This window comes from Rhodamnia argentea, chromosome 3, assembly GCF_020921035.1.
Source record: "Rhodamnia argentea isolate NSW1041297 chromosome 3, ASM2092103v1, whole genome shotgun sequence".
In the NCBI taxonomy this organism is placed as follows: domain Eukaryota; kingdom Viridiplantae; phylum Streptophyta; class Magnoliopsida; order Myrtales; family Myrtaceae; genus Rhodamnia; species Rhodamnia argentea.
In genome coordinates this window covers 22,987,177-23,011,182 of record NC_063152.1, presented here as the reverse complement: position 1 = coordinate 23,011,182, position 24,006 = coordinate 22,987,177, and the positions used below count along the sequence as shown (strand labels likewise).

General features: G+C 40.1%; 1 protein-coding gene across 3 annotated transcripts; it reads right to left on the bottom strand.

The window, feature by feature from the left end:
• Positions 1 to 1,566: 1,566 nt before the first annotated feature.
• On the bottom strand, positions 1,567 to 8,933 carry LOC115757617 (prefoldin subunit 6-like). 3 transcript variants are annotated; one of them, XM_048276924.1, is made up of 7 exons: positions 8,792 to 8,933; positions 8,317 to 8,449; positions 8,152 to 8,222; positions 7,798 to 7,922; positions 6,253 to 6,313; positions 3,010 to 3,093; positions 1,567 to 1,714 (listed from the first exon to the last, which is right to left on the bottom strand). In XM_048276924.1, the coding sequence occupies exons 2-6, from the start codon at positions 8,393 to 8,395 to the stop codon at positions 3,037 to 3,039; spliced, it is 393 nt and encodes a 130-aa protein (XP_048132881.1). In that variant the 5' UTR covers positions 8,396 to 8,449; positions 8,792 to 8,933; the 3' UTR covers positions 1,567 to 1,714; positions 3,010 to 3,036. The 3 variants fall into 3 exon arrangements, with proteins under 3 accessions (XP_048132881.1, XP_048132882.1, XP_030553776.1); XM_048276925.1 differs by lacking the exon at positions 1,567 to 1,714 and adding an exon at positions 2,382 to 2,722; XM_030697916.2 differs by lacking the exon at positions 1,567 to 1,714 and having other exon boundaries at positions 2,802 to 3,093.
• Positions 8,934 to 24,006: the final 15,073 nt, after the last annotated feature.

Sequence of the window (24,006 nt, the reverse complement as noted above, 5' to 3'; positions counted from 1 at the left end):
TGGATTTTTAAATTCTGGAAAATAGGTAGAAAAATAAAAATAAAAAGGCCGATGCCGTGTCGCTTTAGGTGCCAAGCTGGTCCGGAGCCCCGTCCTTGTTGACTAGATTGACCCGGTCAAGTTATAAAAAGAAAGATTATAAATTTTTTTAAAAATAATAATAATAAAAAGGAAAATTTGTAAAAAAATTCCAACAAAGAAGAAGAAAAAATCAGGAAAATTTTCAAAAAATTCTAAAAAACCACAAAAAATGGAAAATTGCCACATTCAACTGGCCCAACCACAATATGTGCTTTTGGGTTTTCGACCCCTTTCAAAATGACCATTTTTCCCTTCTGAGCATTTGGCCCACAAACATTTTCCGAACCAACCCTAAGCTTTAATTGATTATTCTCTAAGCCTATATGGTTGTACTAGGTATGCCATGTGGACATTGATTGACCGATTTGATGCGTTTTATCCATATATGTTTGATTCCTTGATCTACGCATTTTAATTCTTAATTGTGGTTGACAGGGTAGAAAATTCCCATATGCATGATATTTATAGGTCGTTAGAGCCTACCTCACCTTCCAAAGCATTTGTATGAATTCTAAGGTTAGAAAAACACTCAACTTCGGTACCGAAAGAGCATTGATGACATTCTCGACATAACCAAATCCCCGACCCCACTTCTCCGGTTTTTGCGTAATCAAGTAGCGACTCCCGATTACTCGATAGGGTTTCCAATCATACCCTTCAAGAAATGATTGGTGGCCACTCCGATGGCACGTACACTATACACATGCCATCCGACCACACTAAAATTGATTCCGATTTTTAAATTCCTTCCTCCGTCGCGATTTGGGTAATGGACCTTAGGAGGGGCCCGCGTCCGGAATCCATCCATTACGAGTTGGACGAAGGCAGCCCATTAGCCCCCCTAACCTCGAACCCGACACCTCAACCCCACAAGTCCCAGGGTTCGCGAGCGTGGGTTGTGCGACATTTGTACTCTTGCCGAATAAAAAGTCGTCCTGCACTTCTTTTTGTTATGAACATTTTGAAAAGAGTCGCACACATATCATTTACAATTAGCTGAAATTGCTTATGTGGCATCATATAGACACGGCATGAAATTAGATCTGAAATCACCACGCCATGGCTGCCATGGCCTTACCATAGGGAGCCACAAGCTCGACAACGGCTACCACCACACGGTGGTAATGACCATCTCCAGCAACCCCGAGCATGGCCACTTCTTGTTGCGTCGTTCCTGGTATTAAACCCAAGTCAAGCTACTCACGAGTTAATCACAAAAAATTCTAGCTTTATAGAGCTCGAGCTCAAGCTCAAGATTTATAGTTTGATTCCAAAGTTAATGGTTATCGAATCAAGCTCAAGAACTTTGATTTTCTAATTCAGTCAAGCTTGAGCCGGAAAATTTATACTTAAGAGTTCAAAGCAAGTTTCCAATAACAATTACGCATGCCAACTCGAGCTCGGGCTTTAACGGTGTATAGACTCAACTTGGCTCGAGTAAACCCCTTGTCTTTCCAAATCTCTCACACACAAGCACAGAGATCATTTTGATCACAAGTACAAAGACGATATGAATTTGGGACAAGAGTACAAATACGATGGCATTGTCCCTTCCGAGAATGACCTCGTCCTCCCTCCCATTGCCCCTATCCCTACAGGAACATTCGACACTTTCAAGCATCTGATTTGCTCGCTGATAAGGAACTAGAAATAAGATTCAGTAAGAGTCCTACATAACTGCAACAGAAGCCATGCACTTCTCTGCCTTAAGAAGGCTCTTGAAATAATGAAAAAATGCGTTGCATTTGTAACTCAGAACGAGGGTACTGAAATGGCAAAGGCTTTTTCTGGCAAATCTCTTCCGTTTGAAGTATCGTACCAATGGGGGGAGAAGTACATGGCAAACCTATGGGCTAAAGTACACTACGGATATCAAAACTTGTGTACGGCGCTCACTTTAATACTAAAATTTTCAAAACGAACACTTAAGTGCCCAATTTTTTTAAAAGCGCTCACTTCAGCACCAACTCTAATTTAAGCTGACGTGACTCGCCAAAAATCCAACATGCCTATTTTTTATTAATATTGAAGCTGACATAGCTTGCCAAAGTTGATATTGAAGTGAGCATTTTTTTCAAAAATTTAATACTTACATGATTATTTTGAAAGTTTTGGCACTAAAGTAATTATTTATCAAAAAAAGTAGCACTTGAGCAATCGTTTTGAAAATTTTGACATTAAAATGAGCGCCATACACAACTTTAGGCACTTATAGTGTACTTAAGCCCAAAGATTTGCCATTTAATAATTCAGAATGAGGGTAATACTTGTCTAGAAAAGATCAATGGGGTGATAAGTACATGGCAAATCTCTGCCATTTCATAATTCAGAATGAGTAATACTTTGTCTAGAAAAAATATGCTTCCAATTTATTGACACGATATTTCAAACGGAAGAGACGGTTCCCAAGTTTTTTCTGGCCCATGGCATCAGCTAAACTTTCAAAGCGAAAGGGAAAATTTCAAAGTCGCACCACCTCATTTCGGAATACTCCATTTTTCCAATGTTCTCAGGCAATCACCTTAGTCATAGATGTTCCCACACTCCAGTCTCTCATTCCCGAGACTCGTCCCTGAATGAAGACAATAGGGCATACATACAGTTTACCATTTTATGGATCTCGACTTTTCACTGCTGAAACCTAACATAAAAAGGTGCATCCTCACTGTCGGTTTTAGCATTGCTTTTCATTTGTTTGAAAAGTTTCCCGATTTCCACAGTAATCTGAACCCAGAACATCAGAGTTTCCCCATCAGAACATCAGCAGAACACTTCTCAACAAGTCGTTTGACAAGTTGAACTAACTTTGACAAGTGTGCCTGGATGTACCAGAAAAGACAACTAGCTGGAGAGATTCAGCAAGCACTGACAGGAGAACAGAAAAAAAATACAACTACATTGGAGCAAAACCTAACGACGGCCACACACCTGTGGTGAACATATACCAGGTCCAGATTATGCCTTTGCTTTCCCAGCCTGAAGAGATTGAATCCTCTGTTGTAGCTTCAGGATCTGCACCATGCATAGAATAGAACCATTGACATAGATATGAAAATCCCGAGGCCCTTCTAAAACAACAAATTTTCTATGACCAAATTCTCAAACAACTAACCAAGCAGCTTTTCATCAAGGAGACAATTTATACAGCTGAAAAACTTGGAAGAGTGGAAGCATAAGTCCTTCTCATAAATGGAAACATATTGACCATAATTTCGTGTAGTCATTGTGACAAAACTTTGGCTTCACATGCCAAACAGCAATAGTAGACACAGCGTATCAAGTTAATTTCTTTGCAACTTTTAGAAAGTCAACAGAAGCTTAAAGGAGAAAATACATCTTGCCACCTTAAAAGTTTATTTCGTCCCCCTATAGCGCTGCAGTTTGCAAGTTACATCAGTTTAGCCCAAGTGGCTGCCCATGATCCCCCAAAGCATGTGATAGTTAAATTGGCAATATAGTTTGAAAAGATTATCAGCCAGCAACTTTACAGGTAAAGAGAAACCCCAACCAACAGCTTTGGTAGTTTGCAATCTCAGACAGAATCACTGGCCGATTGAAGATAAAGTCACTAGGAAATCCCTTTAAATAATTCTATAATTACACAACACATGGTCGGGCATGGCTGCTAAGAACTTGGGGCAAACTGAAGTATGTGGTGAAAGTGCAAGCTGGTAAGAATTTGGTGCAGTTTCTTTGTGCTTCCATAGAAGGTGATCAAGTGGAAACCAAACTACTACAGAGCATATGTGGCAGCTGTTTTGTAGATGAGATTTCTGTTCTTTGGTTGGTCTACATCTAGCGGTATTTGGAGGACCATTTTCAATCATGATAACACTTAAAAGGCCACCTAGCTACTGGCTTGAGGAACTACGATGGGCATGTCAGCACTTTAAGGGGAATTTAGTCTTTGTGATAGTAACAAACTTGCTCATGCTCAGAATGTCACAATCGATATAGTGTGCTAGAAAATCAAAGGTACATGGACATGATTTCACTATCTCTCATGATGAACTGCTCTTAGAACAGAGTGTTGTTGGTTGTAATTATGTGGTGTTAACTAGTTCCTAGAATCACTTCCCTGCATTTGGATGTTTGCAGAAATTGGGACCTAATTTGAGGGATTTAATGGATTCATGAGGCTTATAACAGAAGTTGTGCCCCCTACATTTTTTGTTTGAATGAGCTACTTGCTCTTAAAAAAAATAATAATAAAAATAAAAATAAAAAACAGAATTTGAGCTCCATTATCTTGTCCATCAAAGACTGGCGCTAGATCAAACATTTGGTTCCATTCAGATGATGCGCCAAAATGAGAATAGACCAGAGAAATGAACTAAAGAAAAGGAAGGCCACCAACAACCCAATCCATCCAACAATAATGATGACAAATAACTGGAGCTCTTTATCTGATGGGACTAAATCCAAGATATCTGGTAAGGCTACAGAAAATAATGTAAATGAACCAAGGTGAAATTTATTGTGTTTCTCACTAATGGTCCAGTCCCACTCCCAAGCATGACCACAATGATCAGTTAAAATTTATACTTGGTCAGTTCTTCTCCCATGCAGAATCTAGTGAGTGAGTTCCTTTGCTGCTGTTCGATCTTCTTGGCAATCAATAAGAATATTCATGGTCAGATGGTGATACCCAAAGCGATTGTAGGATCTTAAAAAATTAGCTACATAGAGAAGAACCTATTTAAGATGGCATGGCTTCTAGGCTTGCTTTTTTCTTTGGCCAGCTTCTTGGGTTATTTTTGTTTCTTAAAATTTAGTGTTGGGGAGTAGTATTAATTAGAAGCATCACATCACTTGTGTAACTTCCAGTCAAACAATTAAGTGCAAACAAAAGTATCTTACAAATCATGTACATCACTTTTTAGAGTACCATTTTGACATCTCTTAAAAAATCTCGCCCAAAGACCAAAATCTGAAATAGGCAAGTTGGCTTCTAATTACATCTGCCTACAAAAATTATCGCTGCGTTTGATAAAAGGCTGAGGAGAAGACTTAAAAAAAGAGCAACATTATGTAAAAAGATTCATATAGCAGATGTACTTATAAGGCTTAGCTGTGCATGTTAGAGTACCTTTCCTTCTAAGGTTCAAAATGCCCATATATATTATTCATTTTGCAAAGCAAGACATAAAAAGAACGAAGAAAGATGCAAACATAGACACAATTTGCAATGAATTGAACAATAAGTGTTTCAAAGCAAGAGAGCCGACAAACACAATGCCGGAAAAGTCCCAAGTTTCTCTTGCTTTTGGTTAGACCACCAACCCAACTAACGAGAATACCGAAACTCCTCTCCTCAGGGGACACATAGTCTCTCGTAACTAACAATATGACATGCATTATTAACCTATTTCTTCTTAAGATCCCTTGAAGAAATAAAAATCTCTTGTTACCGATTGGTCCATCACAATTATTACAGAGACCAACTTTGATTCAAAGGAAATGACCAAGTAAAACTTAACATCCTTTATCTTTTTTCCACTCTTTGATTCAGCTAACATTAAGTAACAAGAAGCATAGTTGAGTGTGCTCATAGGCAGGATTACCACAATGAACCCACTGAGATCAGTGCTCTTTTATGCTAGCATAAACGAAATAACTACCTTAGCAGTGATCATATCAGACACAAGAAAACATTCTAAGAAAAGAAAAAGGGCAAGCTACAATCCTCAGATTAATATGGTTGACCAAATTAACAAGTTCACACACCCGTTGTGCAGCCTAAATTACTCATCAAGTCCAAATTTTGCAGAGATTATCATGCGCCTTAATATTATCAATCACAGGCCCTATTCAATAATAGCAGGAACATAAAGAATGTTTAGCTGTACTGCACGATGATACCATTAAGCAACACATCTAAAGCACCAGAAAGGAAGACAACTCACGAGAAAGGCCAAAGGAGAAGAGAAGCTGCTAAAACACAATGTATCTAGAGACCATCCACTTCAACAGAATTTCTCTAAATGTGTATAATAAGAGGCCACTTAAAGAGCTAATAGGCGATAATGAAGGAAAATCCTCTAAACTCCATGTAAGTGCAAAATGCTCTTGTACTAGAGGCACAAGCATATCAATACAGACATAGTTTTCACCAAAATATAATATGAAGCACACATTCATGTCAGAGTTCAGAAGAAATAAATCACAGACCATATCTCTCTTGCTGTTCTGCTTCTCTTCCAGATCCTGCAGAGTCGCATCAAGACGCTTCCTGCATGCAGGAACATCTAGAATAACCTATGTGATCTGTCTACGAGACATCCAGGTAAAATATTTATCTGAAACACGGCAGTCATCTTTGTACCAAATACTGAACTTTTTGATATTCCACCAAATTAGATGTGATAAAACCAAATAGACAAGCAAGGAGTCATGAAGATCAGTAAGAGTCAGTGCCAACTGCTACATAACATAACCAATATTCCATCCATGGAAATTGCAAAAGGTTGCTCTTTCAATAAGACGATGGTTGTCTTCAATTCTTATTCTTTAGTTATATCAAAGTGCATCTTCTACCAGATTGCCTATCAAAAATGTTTAAACAGTTAGATGCTACCATTCCACTTTTTTTATAGCTAGAAAAGAATTTTTATTATAAGAAATTCAAGTACATAAAAAATTGATGCACCAGAAACAATTCATAAACACGGATAAATCAATCCATGACATTCACAAAAGCGCAACACAGTCACAGGTGTAACGTCAGAGAAAATTATATCATAATTATGCTGTTAAAACAAGGATAAGCTGCCTACAAAAGAGAGTAATACAAATATAAGTAGACTAAAATCCTAAAAATATCCTAATGATAAAATTTCAAAGATAGAAGAAACAAGATTTGTCAAATGTCTACGATAATTACCTAAATATTCAAAATCCAAAGCCAGTAAAAATCTTATTATTCTCTAATAAAATTATGCTTACACATGCAACACTAATCCATGAGAATGAATAGTACAATTTTCATTTTGGCATATCTTGCTCCTCAAGCACACAATATCATTTTGTTGTAATAAAGTATAAGAACGCCCGCAATTGTGACCGTGGGAAGTCATCCTGCTAAATGAAGCAAGCAAATGCAGTGACAATATTTTGTACCAATTTTCCATAGAGGGATAGATTAAACCATATTCAACTAGCAAATAAGATAACCACTTACTTCTTTGCTCAACCAACAATTAACCCCTTGAAGCGATTCTCTAATTTTCAATCACTGCTTCTTTCTTGTAATTAAGGTCATGATTTGAAAAATTCTTTCACTGCTATTCAAAGGAACAACCAGTAGAGGAAGAGAAACACTGTTAGTGAACTATTCTCCCTCCTCCTGCTCCTCGACTATATTATCTATCTTAAACCTTAGAAAAGCTGTAAATAGTTATTTTAAGTTAAGAAGCATACCAAAGTAAGTTAAATGCTCTAGCTCTCCTCAAACTTTACTATTCAGTCTCTATCTACATATATGCCACACTCTCTATCTCGCTATGATTTATAGCTTTTTCAAAATAATACGCTCTAAACAATATAAAGCAACTGGGTGAATTTTAAATTAGAATTAGACAATGAAATATTCAAAACCTTAAAATCAGCGGCACACATGGACGCGTCTCTAGTCTAGATCATGTGAGCTGGTAAAACAATGATGCCATGACAAGATCACAATAGCAATAAGAAACCAGGTGACGTCAATTAACATACAGTTCAGCAGAGATATAATCAATTCTCTTGCGCACGTTTGCATTTGCCTCTGCCAGATCCTGCTTCACAAGTACAGGACCAATCATCTTGTACACATTCGCGTCTTCACTAAGCAAATCCAACTCCTACCAGGACCAGCAAACCCAATTAGAGATTACCATGAATTAACAACCGAAAAAGAAAAAAAAAAAAAAACCCAGTGAAACAGTTAAAACATGCATCTATTTCAAGTTGTAGCTCGCTACTAGAACCAAATATATACACCATACTAGTCTCATCAATATTCATAACTTCCCATTCTCTCATCCTCATCTCTTCGAAAAATTAAAGTACTTGAAAAGAAAATAGAAGGACCTTAAGGACGAGCTCATTCTCCCCAAGCTGGATAGTGTACTTCTTCCTCACTTGGTGATTCTTGGCAATGTCTGGCGAAATTTCATTCACAGTTAAGGCATCATATGCCATTGAGAAATTACCAATACATATATGCACATATCCATAAATTATTGGAGCATTTGCCTTTCTGGAGTTTGCTCAAGTCATTAGCCTTGTTCTCAAGATCCCGCTGTAGATCTCGAAGTGCCGTTGAAGTACCCATCTTCGTCTTGGACTTCTGTCACCACCCTATTGAAGCCGATTTCTACCAATTTTTTCTGCGAAATCAATCCAATCAACATAGAGGCAATGCGAAACTCAGCCACGAGTAATTGCCAATACATCAGCAAAGGTTTACCATCATAGATCTCCAGGAAGGATTGGACAGTTTGGTAAAAGTCGAATTCATGTCTATGTACTTTGGTAGTTGTGCATCAGAACCACAAAAAAGAATTGAGAGAAAAAGGAGAACACCATTGCAGTGTAGCAGGAATCAAATTTGCTGGGAAACAAGCTCGCCAGGGGCGGCAACGAGAGAGAAACACACGACGAGACATAGAGAGAGGATCGCCGAGCTAGGGCACGAGAAGGAGAGAGACGATCGGATTGTCGGGGGTACCTGCGGTCCGACTCCGACGACGCCGAGGGTTGCGCGAGTGTGGCGTCGCTGCGTGTTGCTAGTCGACGAACGCGCAAGCGAAGGCAGTGAGCGACCGAGCAGAGGCGTTCGTTTAAGCCTTTGAGTCGAAAGGGAGAGGACATGGGGAATTAGGGGTCAAAATAAAACTATTTGCTTTTTCATTTTATGTATATTTAAACAGGGGAGGGCAAAAGAACTGGGATCCATTTGAACCGAACCGGCTGGATTTGGGTGACTTTCACTAGGTACGGATCCGATTCTCGATTTTAATTTGTGGGAACCTAAGAAGCACCAGCATTTTCCGGAGGTCTCCGTATCGTGTGCGACACTCTGACACTCTTCAACACACCGACACTCTCGATACTTTTCAATATATGATCGACACGTGGTCAAGACTTAAGACATGTGAGTGACACACAAGTCTAACATCCCGATATTTCATTTCGGCACCTACTCATTAAATTATGGGTTAAAGCGTAAATTTATCAAAAATATACATCTTTATGTCATATACTCAGCCACCCAATGTTAATAGACCCGGCTAGACTAAAAAAACATAATCGTGAATCTCTTACGGAAGAAGAATAAGAGGAAACTCATCGTTGACATTTTTATAAATACATTATAACTATAACGTGTCCCAACATGTTGGGATTCTCTATTTTTTTATAAATAACGTGTCCGCATGTCGTGTTACGTGTTAATATCGGTGCTACTTAGGCGAGAATCGGTAAGTACCGTTTCGATTTTCAATTTCAGACAAAAACCACCCATTCGAACCATTTAGATCGAATCTATTTATATAATATATAAATAGTGGGTTGCCTAGGCGTGGTTATCTACCAAATTTAGAGCAAGCCAGCGCTCTCTCTCTCTCTCTCGCAGTAGACACTACTCTCTCTCTCTCTCTATATACGGTTCAATCTCCGCTTCTCCCTCACATGTAGGGTGTCAAAAAAGCTTGAGCTGGCCCGACCCGGCCCGGCTAGAAAATTCACCAAATTTTCGGGCCTTTTTGGGCCGGGCTTTGGTACTATCCGCGTAAAGCTCGAGCCAAGCCGACTCGGGCTTTTTTTTTTTATGGTCCAGGATCCATCGGCCCCACCCGGCTTCGCCCAATGTCCGGCCCGAGGACCAACCAACCGACTCCGGCTTTTTTGACACCCATGTTTTCTTTTTAATTTATTTTCTTTTCGTTTTTCTTTTTTTATATTTTTTCATTCGACGAGCTTGTCAAATACTTTTGATTCTAAAAAAAAGGGAAAAAAAAAAGAATCCGACCCGACCAGACCTGAAAAGTTGGGACATATGTAATTCGGGCTCGGGCCATGCCGACCTAGGTACTGTTTAGTTTCGGGCCGGCTTGGGCCTAGTCGAGACCGGCCCGACCCGGCCCGTTGACATACCTACTCACATATCTCTTCCAACTTTCATTTCTACCTTTTACTTCATGGTTCATGGAAAAGAACAAGGTTATTACCTTTTTATGAAGTCATTTCTTTCTTTAAACTCTATACCTACATTCTTTTTTTTTTATTGGTTACCGTCTTTTTTAGTTTAATTACTTTCTTACCAAGAGGCATTTTCTTTGTTTCTACAAACAACATGGAATTGATCTTGGTGCTCGGTAGGATCGGTTCCATGGATCCATCCGAAAACCGAATCGGACCGGACTGATGGTACTATTATCGAATGGGCCCATAGAACGAGCGGGCAATTTACGGTTCTTATTTTATGAAACTGGTCCTTACTGGATGGTTCTTGATTCTAGGGTAAAAACCACCGCCCTGAACCGATCACCCATAATATTTAGTAATCTATAAATATTTGAAAAAAAAAATCTAAATAAGGACTTGAATTGCACTAATTTTCTTCAAAAAAATGATCTAGGGTACACTTTGTTTCAAATAAAAGCTTGAAATGGCTGGTTAGTCTAAAATAAGGGCCTAGACTTGCCGGCCGGCTAAATGTTGGACATCGGATACTTTCCGACGACTAAGGCCCTGTTTGGTTCAAGATTTAGTCAAGGGACTTTGAGAAAATGTAAATACCTTTGGATTAAAAGCCTTTTTTAAAATGCAAATAATGTTTGGTAAAATGTATTTTAAAAACACATTTGGAAAGCAACTTTGACATAAATATTATTTGGTGAAAAATGAACTTTATTAAGTATTTTTACTTTTCGAAAAAAAAAAAAAAGCGGCGGCGGCGACAATTGACAGCTGGCGGCGGTGGCGGGCTATCGGCGACGGCGGGAGGTCAACAAGCGAAGGTGACAAAATAAAAAAAAAAAATTAGTTGCATTTCACAAAGGCCCTTTGGCCCAAAGTACCTCTAGAGGTACTTTGAGCTAAAGGACTTTGGAGGGCATTTGAGATGCAATTGTATCTCCCCAAAGTGAGTCAAAAAATGAACCAAACACCATTTGTACTTGGCCAAGGGACTTTAGAGCTCCAATGCTCATTTCCAATGCTGAACCGAACGAGGCCTAAATTAGTGACAACAAAGTTCAAAAAATATAATTGAGTAAAAATTTAAGAAAATCCCAAATTGAAATTAGATTAGGTTATTCCATCAAATTTCTACGGTTTCTCCTTCCTCTTCCTTGCTACTCTTCAAGCAAATCGATACCAGCTCCTCCCTCATTCCTCATCACTCCTCAGCCGATCCCGATCGCTCCTCGCTTGTTGTTGTTGCACAAGCTTCAGTCCGTGTTCGCCGTCGTCTCTTCTTTCCCAAGTTCCGTTGTCCCGCGAATTTCTAGTTCGTCATTAGTGTGCACTGCTTTGGATGCATCATACTCATTTTTTCTTTTGCTTCTACGAGTAATTTTGAACGTCAATTTGTACTCCTCCACTGTAAGAAGTGTAAAAAGCGTAATTTTGCTTATATTGTTCAATGGAGAATACAAATACTTATACAACATATCGCTTGACAGAAAAAGGAAAAGAGAAGATCTTCCAAATATCTCTATCTAATTACAAAAGATATACTAGATAATATGCTAACAAAAATAAAAAATAAAACCTAGAGATACACTAAATATTAGAAAAAAAGAATGTAATATTTAGCAAATAAATCTTCCATAATACTCCCCCTTAAGTTGGTGCATGGAGGTTACGAATGCCCTTATTGCCGACAAGAAATTCAAATCAATTTCAACTCAATGCCTTTATGAAAATGTCTCGCAATTGAAGTCCAAAGGGTATATACTCGATTCTAATACCACCCGATTGTACATGTTCGCGAACAAAGTGACGACCAATCTCAATGTACTTTGTTCTTTCATGAAACACTGGGTTTGCCGCGATGTGTAAAGCTGCTTGGTTGTTGCAAAAAGATTCATTGATTTGTCGTGCAATACTCCAAGGGAGACAAGTAAAGTGTGTAACCAAATCAGTTCACTAGTCGCAATTGCCATAGAGCAATATTCAGCTTGATGAGAGGACCGAGAAACCGTGGTTTGCTTCTTAGATATCCAGGATAAGGGATTAGCACCGAGCATGACAAAGTAACCACTAATTGATCGTCGAGTGATCGTGCAACTTGCCCAATCGGAGTCACAAAAGGTGGTCAAGTGAAGTGAATTTGGGACTGATAATAGAATCCCTTATCTTGGGTTCTACTTAAGATATTGAAGAACTCGTGTAGCTACTTCCCAATGCTACTCCTTTGGTTCCTGCATGAATTGGGAAAGTACGTGGACAAAATAACATAATTCAGGCCGAGTGATAGTAAGATAAAGTAGACATCCCACTAATCGTCGATAGTGACTTAGATCTATCAAGGCAAGTCCAATAGCTATAGCTAACTGGTGTTGTTGCTCCATTGGGGTAGTCACCGGTTTAGCTACTAGCATGCCGCATTCTGATAAGATGTCAACTACATACTTCTCTGGCACAAAAATAACCCCGAAGTCATCCGTGTTACTTCAATTCCTAGAAAATACTTTAATTGACCTAGGTCCTTGATATGAAAACACTCATCAAGGTACCGTTTGAACGATGTGCACTATATTGAATTATTTCATGCCAAGATTAGATCATCAACATTTACTAGCACAGTGAGAAAAGTGTCGCCAAGAGAAAAGTGTTTCCATGAGAATATGTGAACAACGAGTAATCCGCTAATGATTGAGTAAAACCACACTCCTTCAATGCATTAGAGAATTTTGAAAACCGGTTTCGAGATGCCCGTCGAAGACCATACAAGGACTTTTGTAATCAACATAAGCGATCTAGGCCCCTTGTCGTGAAACCTAGTGGAAGCTTCATATAAACTTCCTCGTCCAAGTCGCTATGGAGAAATGCATTGTTGACGTCCATCTAATGTAACTCCCAATTGTGAGACAATGCAACTGCAAGAAGATAATGTACAGTGACTAATTTAGCCACCGGCGCGCGGGTTTCATGGAAGTTCATGCCCTATATCTAGGTGAATCCATTTACGACAAGATGAGCTTTATATCGCTCAATACCGTCATCAACTCGACGCTTGATTTTATAAACCCACTTGCACCCTATGGGTTTCTTACCTTCCGATAAAGTTGCTAAAGTCCAAGTCTTATTATCTTCGAACGCTTTAATTTCTGCAGCCATCATTTCTCTCCACAAAGGATTTTTAATATCTTTAGTATAATTCCTAGGCTCAATATCAGAATCAACAGCAGCTAAAAAGGCGATGTGAGGCTTAGTAAATTATTCATAAGAAATAAACTTCTCGATGGGATAGATTATACCCGAAGATATCGATGGAGTGGGCCGAGGAGTTGGGGTCTTCGTTTGGACCGTATGGCACACATAATCTCACATATGAACTGGCTATCTTTTATGTCGTGCATGATGAATTGGGATCGGGATTTGGTCATCTAGCAACTCGCTTGGGTTGCTCTTCAACTTGACCGTATTATCACAATCTTGTATCACTGTCAGCCCGTTTTCTTCACAAACTTGGCTTGGAACCCTTTCTTCCTCCCCTGAGGTTGATTCCACCCCTCATCAATAAGACCCACTGCATGAGCTGGTGTCAAAAGAGGAATAGTCTTGATCCTCATTTGCAGGTTTATGAGCAAATGGGAAATTTACTTCATAGAAAACAACATCACGAGATACTAATAATTCTTCTATTTCCAAATCAAAAACCTTCCAACCCTTCATGTTGTATGGATATCCCAAAAATACACATTTTCTTGCCCTTTCTTCAAATTTTTCTCTACCCTTTGATAGCTTGTGAGCATAGCACAAAGCACCGAAAACTCGAATGACTATAATCCGGGGGTTTCCCAAACAAAAGTTCAAAAGGAGTTTTTCTAGATAATAACGTAGTTGGAATATAATTGATTAAATAAGCAGTTGTTAATATACATTCACCCCAAAAACGAATTGGTAAATTCGCTTGAAAACGTAGTGCCCGTGCTGCATTGAGGATGTATTGATTTTTTCTTTTTAACTCTCCCATTCTATTGTGGCATGTAGGGACATGATGTCCGATGCATAACTCCACTTTTGAAAAAAAAAATTCTTTCATGGAATTAGAAAGAAATTCACGGCCATTGTCACTCTGCACCATTTTAACTACTCGACCAAATTGGATTTTTACTACATGATAAAAAGTAATAGAGACTCTATATGTCTCTGATTTTTCCTTCATCAAATACACCCATACTACCCGCCTAGAATCATCAACAATGGTTAAAAAATAATGTGCACCAGAGAGAGATCTTGTCCGATATGGCCCCCAAATATCACAATGCAACAAATCAAAACATCCACCGGCTTTATTATCACTTAAAGGAAATGAGGAACGAGTATGTTTTGCACGACAACATACATCACATAAATCAGCCCCTTCTTTATTTATTTCAATACCGGTGATCAAATCCAAAGCATGCCATGATGGGTGCCCCAATCTTCGATGCCAGATATCAATATTTTGTCCCTTGACCGCTGGAAAAGCCGAATGAGAGCCCATACATCCAAGATAATAAACCCAATCAATCTCTTCGAGGGTAGGTCCTGTATGTCACATTGAGAAGAGAATAACGTTACCGAACAATTCATATCTAAACTCAATTTTCTGATAGAAATAATATTGCACTTAAAGATTGGGACATATAGAACATCGTGCAAAATAAAACTAGGGCTTAAATAAACATCACCTCTCTTGATAGCGTGAGTAACTTTTCCATCAAGAGTTCGTATACGATATCCATCTGTGATATTTCTCGATCAATTTAGAAGGAAAAGCTGCCCTGTCATATGTTCGCAGGCGCCACTATCAATAATCCAATTTGTGGAAACATCATTGGGTCCATAGACCTTACCGGTAAGTTGATCATTCGAAGTAGGCAGCTTCGTCGCCACGAGCGTACTAACCAAATGATGATATTGATCGTTACAAATTGTTGTTGTTGTCTGAGTTTCCTTCGAAACTTCTCGACAAGTACCTACAATAGTGTCAATACTAGCCTGTGCGGAATGTACAATCACCGTGGAAGGATTTCCTTTGCGTCCCTTTCCACCTTGCCTTGGCTCCCTAATTCGGAGGATATCCAATCAACTCCCAACAATGACTCTTCTCATGCCAGTCTTCCCAGTTTTCCGAACGATACTTTCTTTGGGCCTACTCTTCCAACCGAGAAAGCAATACCCTCGATCTTCTCTTCCCTTCCTCGAACAATTGATCATTGATGCTCCTCCTGCGTGATCATAGAATAAACCTAACAGAGGGATGGGAATGGCTCGATATTGAGAATTTGAGAGCGAACATTCCCATAGGTCTCAGCATTAAGACCCATAAGAAACTGGTGGATCTTCTCCACCTCCTTGTTCTTTGCGTACATTATGGTTGCAGCATATGTACATTCTGGGATATCATCATAGTCATTGAGTTCATCCCATAAGACCTTCAGTGTGGTGTAATATCCCGCCACCGAGAGTCTTCGTTGCTATAGGAGACCAATCTCGGTTTTGATCTCGTATATGCGACGTCCGTTACCCCGAGCGAATCTCTCCTTCATCTCGTCCCACATTACCTTTGCTTCTTCCGTATATGCCAGCTTCCTTGTATACTCTTGTCAAGGGAATTGAAAATCCATGAAATTATCATGGAATTACAAATGTCCCAAGTATTAAATTCGGGTGCCAATGAATTCGGCTTCTTTAGCGATCCATCAATAAATTTGAGTTTATTTTTTGCCAGCAATGCGTGTCTCGTCGCCTTTAACCATGTTGCATAGTTATCTTGGGTCAGCACACATGAAACAAGTATGCTCCCAAGATTGTCGGAGGTGTTGAGATAATATGGTGAAACGCTTTCCAAGCTATATCGTAAACAATATGGGTCTGATGTTTAAGCTCTCTAGCTCTGATACCATGTAAGAATCGTAATTTTGCCTATATTGTTCAACATAGAATACAAATACTTATACAACATATCACTTAACGAAAAAGGGAAAGAGAAGATCTACCAAATATCTCTAGCAAATTACAAAAGATATACTAAATAATATGCTAAAAAAAATAAAAATTAAATCGTAGAGATACGCTAAATATTAGAAAAAAAAAGAATGTAATTTTTAGAAAATAAATCTTCCGTAATACTTTGTTGGAATATATAAATATTAAACCACGTCTTCTTCTATCAACTTAAGCTTTTAGAACAGTTGGCCGTGATCTCATAAAAACTTTCATGATATTATAGCGGGATGTCACGCCCCGATCTCCGGGTACGCAACAACTCTACCAAATGTCTCGGGTCATTAAAGGACGACGTCCCAAGCACGTCATAGACCCTTTTTTTTTTTTTATCTTTTTACTAAGCGCATGCGGAACGTGCTACTTTCTCGGACAATAATTTAAGCAACGGGGATAGAAAAGTACTCTATCAAATCACACATCAATAAAAGAGTACTTTCATTTATAGATATTCATTAACCCTTGGGAAGCTACAATATCTACAAGCTCACTTTTCAGGTATGCTCCCTACGACCACCAAAAAGATACCAGGTCGGGGCATGGTTAACTCCATATCTACAACTCCAAAATTCTCCAACAAGAGGGGCCAACATCACCCTCCTAAACTCCAACAAAAGGGTCTCTACTCCAACGTCGACTCCCAAACGATAGCCGGGCGATGTCTCAAGGTCATAATCAGGTTAGACTCGGGTCCCTCCACTTCCTCGTTCGAGGTGTCTATGTCCATTAGATCCGGGGTTTGAATCTTAAAGAGCGCGGTTGATAGCCTTCTGAAGCCGCAGATCGACCCGAAGAGATCGTCCCCGTGACCCACAAACCAAGCTTTGAAGCGATAGGATACCAGGTACTTTAACTCCTCCTCTACCTAGAAGGTCGTCACGTGATGTTCCCGGACCATATCCGAACTTAGAATTGGATGGTATGTGATATCAAAAGACCGGTCTAGTGGGACCCCGAATCGAATCGGGTAAACCTCCATGGCTACCGGTCCGAAAACAATTAACAACAACGGGTGAGATATAAAATCTCTATAAGTCAACGCCTACGTCGGAGCGGGGCATTTATTTGCTTAGGGTGGCTTAAACATGTAGGACATAGTGACAACAGATCAATAACGTGCGACTCTTGCAATGATCTAGCTACCATATGCTCAAGGGCAACTCAACAATCAACCATCAATCACATACAAGCTTACCCCGCCTTGGTCTACACATTTTATAGTATTCAACATGGCATTCAACCACACACAAACCAAGGTACACAAATACAACACTCATCACAACTTTCATGCATAATGCATCACATGTGTTCCGATTATTAACGACCACTCGACCTCAACACACTAAACAATCGGTACTCTTCCGGCATGATAGGGCTTCGTCTCATTCCTTCTGCGACGGCGACCGATAAGCTATGTGGTTTCAAGTACCCTCGACATGGCTAACAATCAGGCATTCCTATAGGAGCATCAGCCCCCATCTTGCAGCGACCGATATATGATAAGTCATGTGATTTCAAGTACTCTTGGTATGAACATACCAGGCTCGACCTCAAGTACCCAAGGGTGTCGGCTTCATCCCTATGTACCCTCGGGCGACGGTAACCATTATGTGATCACACAAGCACGCTAAGCAATCAAACCAATTTATATCTTTGCATTTAGTTCTATGTATACACGATCATGCTCAAAACTCGGCTCAAGGCCATTTTTCAGGTTCAAAACTCGGTCCACACATGGTCACATGAATACATCTTATCCACCAGAATTTGTATCTTATTAAGGGTGATCAATCATCATATTCATATAGATATACACAAACAAGGCATATAGCATGTCGCGACCCTCTTTCCTTCCGTTTCCTTCCGGGGCGAGTAAGGGTTAACGAGCCGATCCTTCTCTTTTATGACCCCGGTTGTCGGCGGGGTAATTTTTTTAGGATCGCGGGTCTCTCCCAAGACCCATTACTCGAATCGCGATGTCGGGTAGACTTTATCAAATATCGAAATCGACCTTAGTGTGGTCGAGTGGCATGTGCAATATGTACATGCAATTTTGGAGTCGCTACCGATCAATTTATTGGAGGGTATGATCGGAAAAACCCTACCGAGCGGTCAGGAGAAACCGTTCGGTTCCGCGAAACCGTGAGATTTTTGGGTCCGGGAACTTGGTTACGCCAAGATTCATATTGACGCCCTTTCGGTTACCGATGTTGAGTGATTTTCTAACCTATGAGTTCATGCGGATGCGATATCGGGTGAGGTAGGCCCTAACGATCTAAGTTATTCATGCGGATGGGATTTTACTATTCCTAACAATCACAATCATGAAAATTAAATGCGCAATCAATATAATTTCAAGCAATCAAATCAATCAATCAAGGCTCGACATATCTGAAGATGGCCCTATCGGCCCAAAGAAAAGTCAAATTTGGGTTTCGGGGTGATTTGGCCAAGATTTGGGGTGGAAGGCTCAAGAGGGTAGAATGGTCATTTTTTGGGGTTCGGGACCCGAAAATCACAAAATCGGGGTCGGGCCAGTTGAATGTGGCCATTTCCTATTTTTTGTGATTTTCTTGAATTTTTCTAATTTTTCTAATTTTTTCGAATTTTTTATTTATTTTTCAAAAATATTGAAAATTTTCCGGATCGATACAGATCAACCCTCGAAATCTCAAAACTTTCGATCCAAACTTTATGAGTCCCGAATCGATCTAGGAATTTTTAGAAATTTTTTGTGAAAATCTGGGAATTTTTGTGAATTTTCTAAGTATTTTTGCAATTTTTTGATTTTTTTGGAATTTTTATCTATTTTTTATTAATTTTTTTATTATTAAACCGGACCGGGTCAACCGGTCAACCCGGTCCGACCGCGTGCGAACTCGCTCGGAGACCTAAATGACGCCGTGCTCTATTTTCTGTTAATTTCTATATATTTTTTTTGATTTTTTAAATCTAATTTCTAAAATTCGAACATAAAAAAAAACGGACGGGCCGAGATCAATCTCGGACTCGATCTCGACCGTCGATCATTTGCTAAACAGAACGACGTCGCACTGACCTAACGCACGAACGGCCACGATTGAATCACGGGGCTCAATCTGAACCGTTCAATCCTTCTATACACAAAACGCCGACGCTGCAGACCTATAGGCTAAACGACGTCGCCTAACTAAATCGACGAACGGCTACGATTCAAACTAAAATCAAATCCGGGCCGTCGAATCCCTTAAACTACAAAACGACGCCGTGCGGGTTAAAACGTTGAACGGTCTCGATTGCTTCTGGACTTAATCTAGACCGTCGAATCACCCGAAGCTCAAAACGACGACACTTCTGGCCTTTTAGACAAAACGGCGCCGCATCATTTAAAACTTTGGACGGTCGCGATCTAACCTAGGTTCAATATGGGTCGTCCGCTCCTTCTATACCCTAAACGACGTCGCCTAACACTAACTAAAACGGTGCCGTTTCAAATTTTTTTTATTTTCTGCCTAATATACTAATATTTCAAAAATACGAAAAACAGATCCAACTGTTCTAAATCAAACCTAACTATTTATCCTAACCGTTGGATCAAGGCCGACTCAGCCTCTTCGCGCCAACGACTAAGCCGAGTCAGCGGTGACTCGGACCACTCGGCGCACGACACCTAGACTTTGACCCGTTGATCGCGCCGCGTCACCTTCGTCTTCTTCGTTGCGACGACGTGAAATGGACGGCCGAGAGCTCTCCGGCGAGATCCAACGGTGAGATCTCGCCGGAAAAGTCTCAAACCAACGGTGATCGACTCCATTCAACCTCTAGATTAACATATCTCAGAATCAAGCAATTTCATCCATGCAATCACGAACTATGAACTACACACAGACTCGACTTCTCAAAGCTCGATCAAGCAACACAGAGCATAATAATCTAATTCCATCATACGTAAGCTCAAAAAGGAGTTGAGGAAACTTACCTCGAGTCCCGATCGGACTCGCGATGGCTAGAAAGGTCCGGCCGGTGTTCGGCCGCACTAAGTCGTGATGGAGGTTCGACTCGAGTGATTCAGGGGAAATCAATGCAAGAATGAAGTGCGATTGTGGTTAGGAGTGCATAAGGATGAAAACGCCTACATTAATTGAAGGAATCGCACTCGGAATAGCGAGACGCCATGATCGTGCAAGAGAGAAGTTGGAAGCCGAACTCACCGTTTTTGGAGATCTCGGGCCAAATGAGCTAGCTCGATTGACTCCTCCAAGCTCAAGCGAGCTTCCGGTGGTGGTGAGGTGGTCCGATTTGATCTGAATCGACGACGACGAAGTCACCGAATCTTCGTCTGCAACTTGAGCTCGTTCTAGCACGAGAGCTTCTCTCTCCTTCTTTTCTCTCTCTCTCTCTAATCTGTTTGATCTTGCGAGCCGAATGAACCTCCTTCCTTCGCGAATCTTCCCCGAGCCTTTTATACCAACTTTCAAAATTTTGGCGCGTCGGGAAAGCTTGAGTCGGTGACGATTTCACGTGTTTGTCACGTGATTTTTGGTCACCCGAGGCCGGACGGCGACGAGTATCCCAAGAAACTCCGTTTGGTTCTCCGTCAATCGTGTATTGAACTTGAATTTGTGCATTTTGCGAAATATTGACTTTCCGGACTGCCGCGCCTTTGACCATCAATTCCGATCATCTCCGTCGGCCATTGGCCGTGCCGCCGGTGACCATCGACGCTCCTCAACCCGCAAAACAAAACCCCCAAATTAATTAGTTCAATTAACACCGAATTGCACCTCAATTTGATCACCAAAATCCATCGCCAAAACTGCAGAATCGGGCGAGTGGGAGGTTGAAGACGACACTGTTTGGACTGGTTCGAACGGTCCGACCGGCGATCGGACCGGTCCGAACCGGCTCATAAAGTGAATTTCATGTAATTTTCAAAATTAAACCAAATTGGCTGGGAATTTTTGCAATTAAACCTCAAAATTGGACTTAGGGGCCTGGATATTATCTAAAAAAGTGTTTTTGCCCAAAATTTTCTATCAATTTGTATGAAAGCCCCAAATTTTTTGAAATTGCCAATTTGGGGAAAAGTTCAATTGAGTACCAATTCGATCAAATTGGACCACGAGACCCATGCCAATCGATTTAGAATGTGTCAAAACCCTAGGGGTGGTCCAATTGTGTATAGAAAGTCCCTCAATTGAAAGTAATTTCAAAAATTGCAAAGTTGAGGGACTTAATTGCAAAATTTTTAAGAATTTTACCCAATCCGTGCAATTCGTGCAATTAGGGATGCAATTGATCAAATTGAAGCTCAAAGGGACTGCAATTCAATGTCTAGACTCTAAATGTGCAAAAATTGCAAATAAAAAGACTCAATTGGTATTTTTTAAGGAAATTCAACCTTAGGCATTGTGAAGAAACACCTAAAATTGAACTTAATTTTTGATTTTTCTTGAGGTCAATATTAAAAGGGAATTAAATGAAAAATATTGGTCATTCTTATGTATTTTTGTGACCTTGAGAAGTATTTTTTATGAATTTTCTAATATTTTCCTATTTTCCAAAAATATTAAAAAAATGTGAAAAATATGAAAAATTATCTTTTGTTCCAAATTGGTTTCTTAGGCTTGGCTAAGGCTTCCAATGTTGATTTTTAATTTTTTTTATTTTTTTGTGGATTTTTAGTGAATTTTGGAAAATAAAACTAAAGAAAAAAATGATTAAAAATCAAGTGTCAACAAATGCCCCTCTTTGAAAGTGATCTCGATTAGAGGTTGCTTTCAAAGACAAGGTGACACCTGGATCCTTAATCGACTCTGTTGGGGAAAAATCTAACGAAAATAAGTCTTGACATTCGATTGCTTTACCTTTGTTGTTAAAGTTCTAACTCCGTGGGGAATTGTTTCAGTTCATGCTCATTTATATGAAAGAGAAATGAGGAGAGAGAGAGACACTTACCTGTAGCTCACCCGTCCGTAGTCGGAGATTTGTTGATCCGAGGTTGAAAAATTGAGTGTACGGAATTACCTGTGGACGGTTTGGCGCGATTTTGCAATGGTCGGCGTCCGTTTGGTATCGAGTGGTGATTTGAAGACTTAGAAGGGAGGTTCACCCTTGTAACAAAGGGATTTCACCTATTCAAAATGGGTTTGACTATCCACCGGGGATTCATCATTTAAAAAGGGCAGATCGGCTTTCATCTAGGAAGCTACTCACCGTCTGGAAGGGAGGTTCACCCTTGTAACAAAGGGGTTTCACCTATTTAAAAGAGATTGGCTATCCTCTATGCAGGGACTCACCATCTAAAACGCAGATCGGCTTTCATCTAGGAAGCTACTCACCGTCTGGAAGGGAGGTTCACCCTTGTAACAAAGGGGTTTCACCTATTTAAAAGAGATTGGCTATCCTCTATGCAGGACTCACCATCTAAAAACGCAGATCGGCTTTCATCTAGGGAAGCTACTCACCGTCTGGAAGGGAGGTTCACCCTTGTAACAAAGGGGTTTCACCTATTTAAAAGAGATTGGCTATCCTCTATGCAGGGACTCACCATCTAAAACACAGATCGGCTTTCATCTAGGAAGCTACTCACCGTCTGGAAGGGTGCCATCTGAGGACCTAGGTTGACCAATGTACCTACGTAAGCTCAAACCCTATTTCAAATTTTCTAAAAAGCGGATCGACTTTCATCTAGGAAGCTACTCACCGTCCGAGAGGGTGCCATCCGAGGACCTAGGTTGACTAGTGTACCTACGTAAGCTCAAACCCTATTTCAAATTTTCTAAAAAGCAGATCGGCTTTCATCTAGGAAGCTACTCACCGTCCGAGATGGTGCCATCCGAGGACCTAGGTTGACTAGTGTACCTACGTAAGCTCAAACCCTATTTCAAATTTTCTAAAAAGCAGATCGGCTTTCATCTAGGAAGCTATTCACCGTCCGAGAGGGTGCCATCTCAAGACCTAGGTTAACTAGTGTACCTACAGAAGCTCAAACCCTATTTCAAATTTTCAAAGAGGAGGATCCGAGGACCTGGGGACGCCAGGAGACCCGCAGAAAATCCAAGTTAATCAAATCTTTAAAATATAACTTTTCCGAGGATTTGGGATCACCAGGGAACCCGCAGAAAGTTCAATCAAACATCATTAGTATGACAATTTTAAGTTCTTGGGAGAAACTTAAAAATTCCAGACAAATTTTTCAAAGTGTATTTGTGAAGGAAATGTGTCCAATCACAAGTTCAAATTTCCACCGAGGATGGATTTTGAATAACACATCCCGAGCATTCTACAAAAAGGTTGTTTTAAAAAATTTTCAAAAGGGTTTTCCTTCATCCAAGAGGGCTTCTCACCATTTGGGAAGGTTTTTCTTGAAATTCAAATCCGCTCACAGGAAACCTAACCTTGAGGTTTCGGGATCATTCGAGATGCATACAATCCGACTAATCGGAGAAGGCATTTTAAAAGGGACCGTAATTCGAGCCAGGTCAAAGGCTTATCAAATGATGTTCATTTTAAGGGTTAGAAATGAATTTTGATCAGAAATAGCTTCTTCGGGTTTACAAGTCAAGAACCCCGAAGACATGATAAGACAGGATTGTACTTACCTCTTTAAGCGGTAGCTTCCTGTGTGATTTCTTGCGTCAACCCGAAACACCTCTTAGATCAGAAAAGTTTTGGTGACAAGTTGTATCTTGGCTTAAGGTGGGCTCTTTAAGAATGACCATATTTTCAAAAGAGGGG

Coding starts and splice junctions, on each gene's coding strand:
- LOC115757617 (XM_048276924.1), bottom strand. CDS start 8,395: ATGGGTACTTCAACGGCACTTCGAGATCTACAGCGGGATCTTGAGAAC. Junction 8,223..8,316: donor CTTGAGCAAACTCCAGAAAG/GCAAATGCTCCA, acceptor AAATTTCGCCAG/ACATTGCCAAGAATCACCAA. Junction 7,923..8,151: donor AGAATGAGCTCGTCCTTAAG/GTCCTTCTATTT, acceptor TGGTCCTGGTAG/GAGTTGGATTTGCTTAGTGA.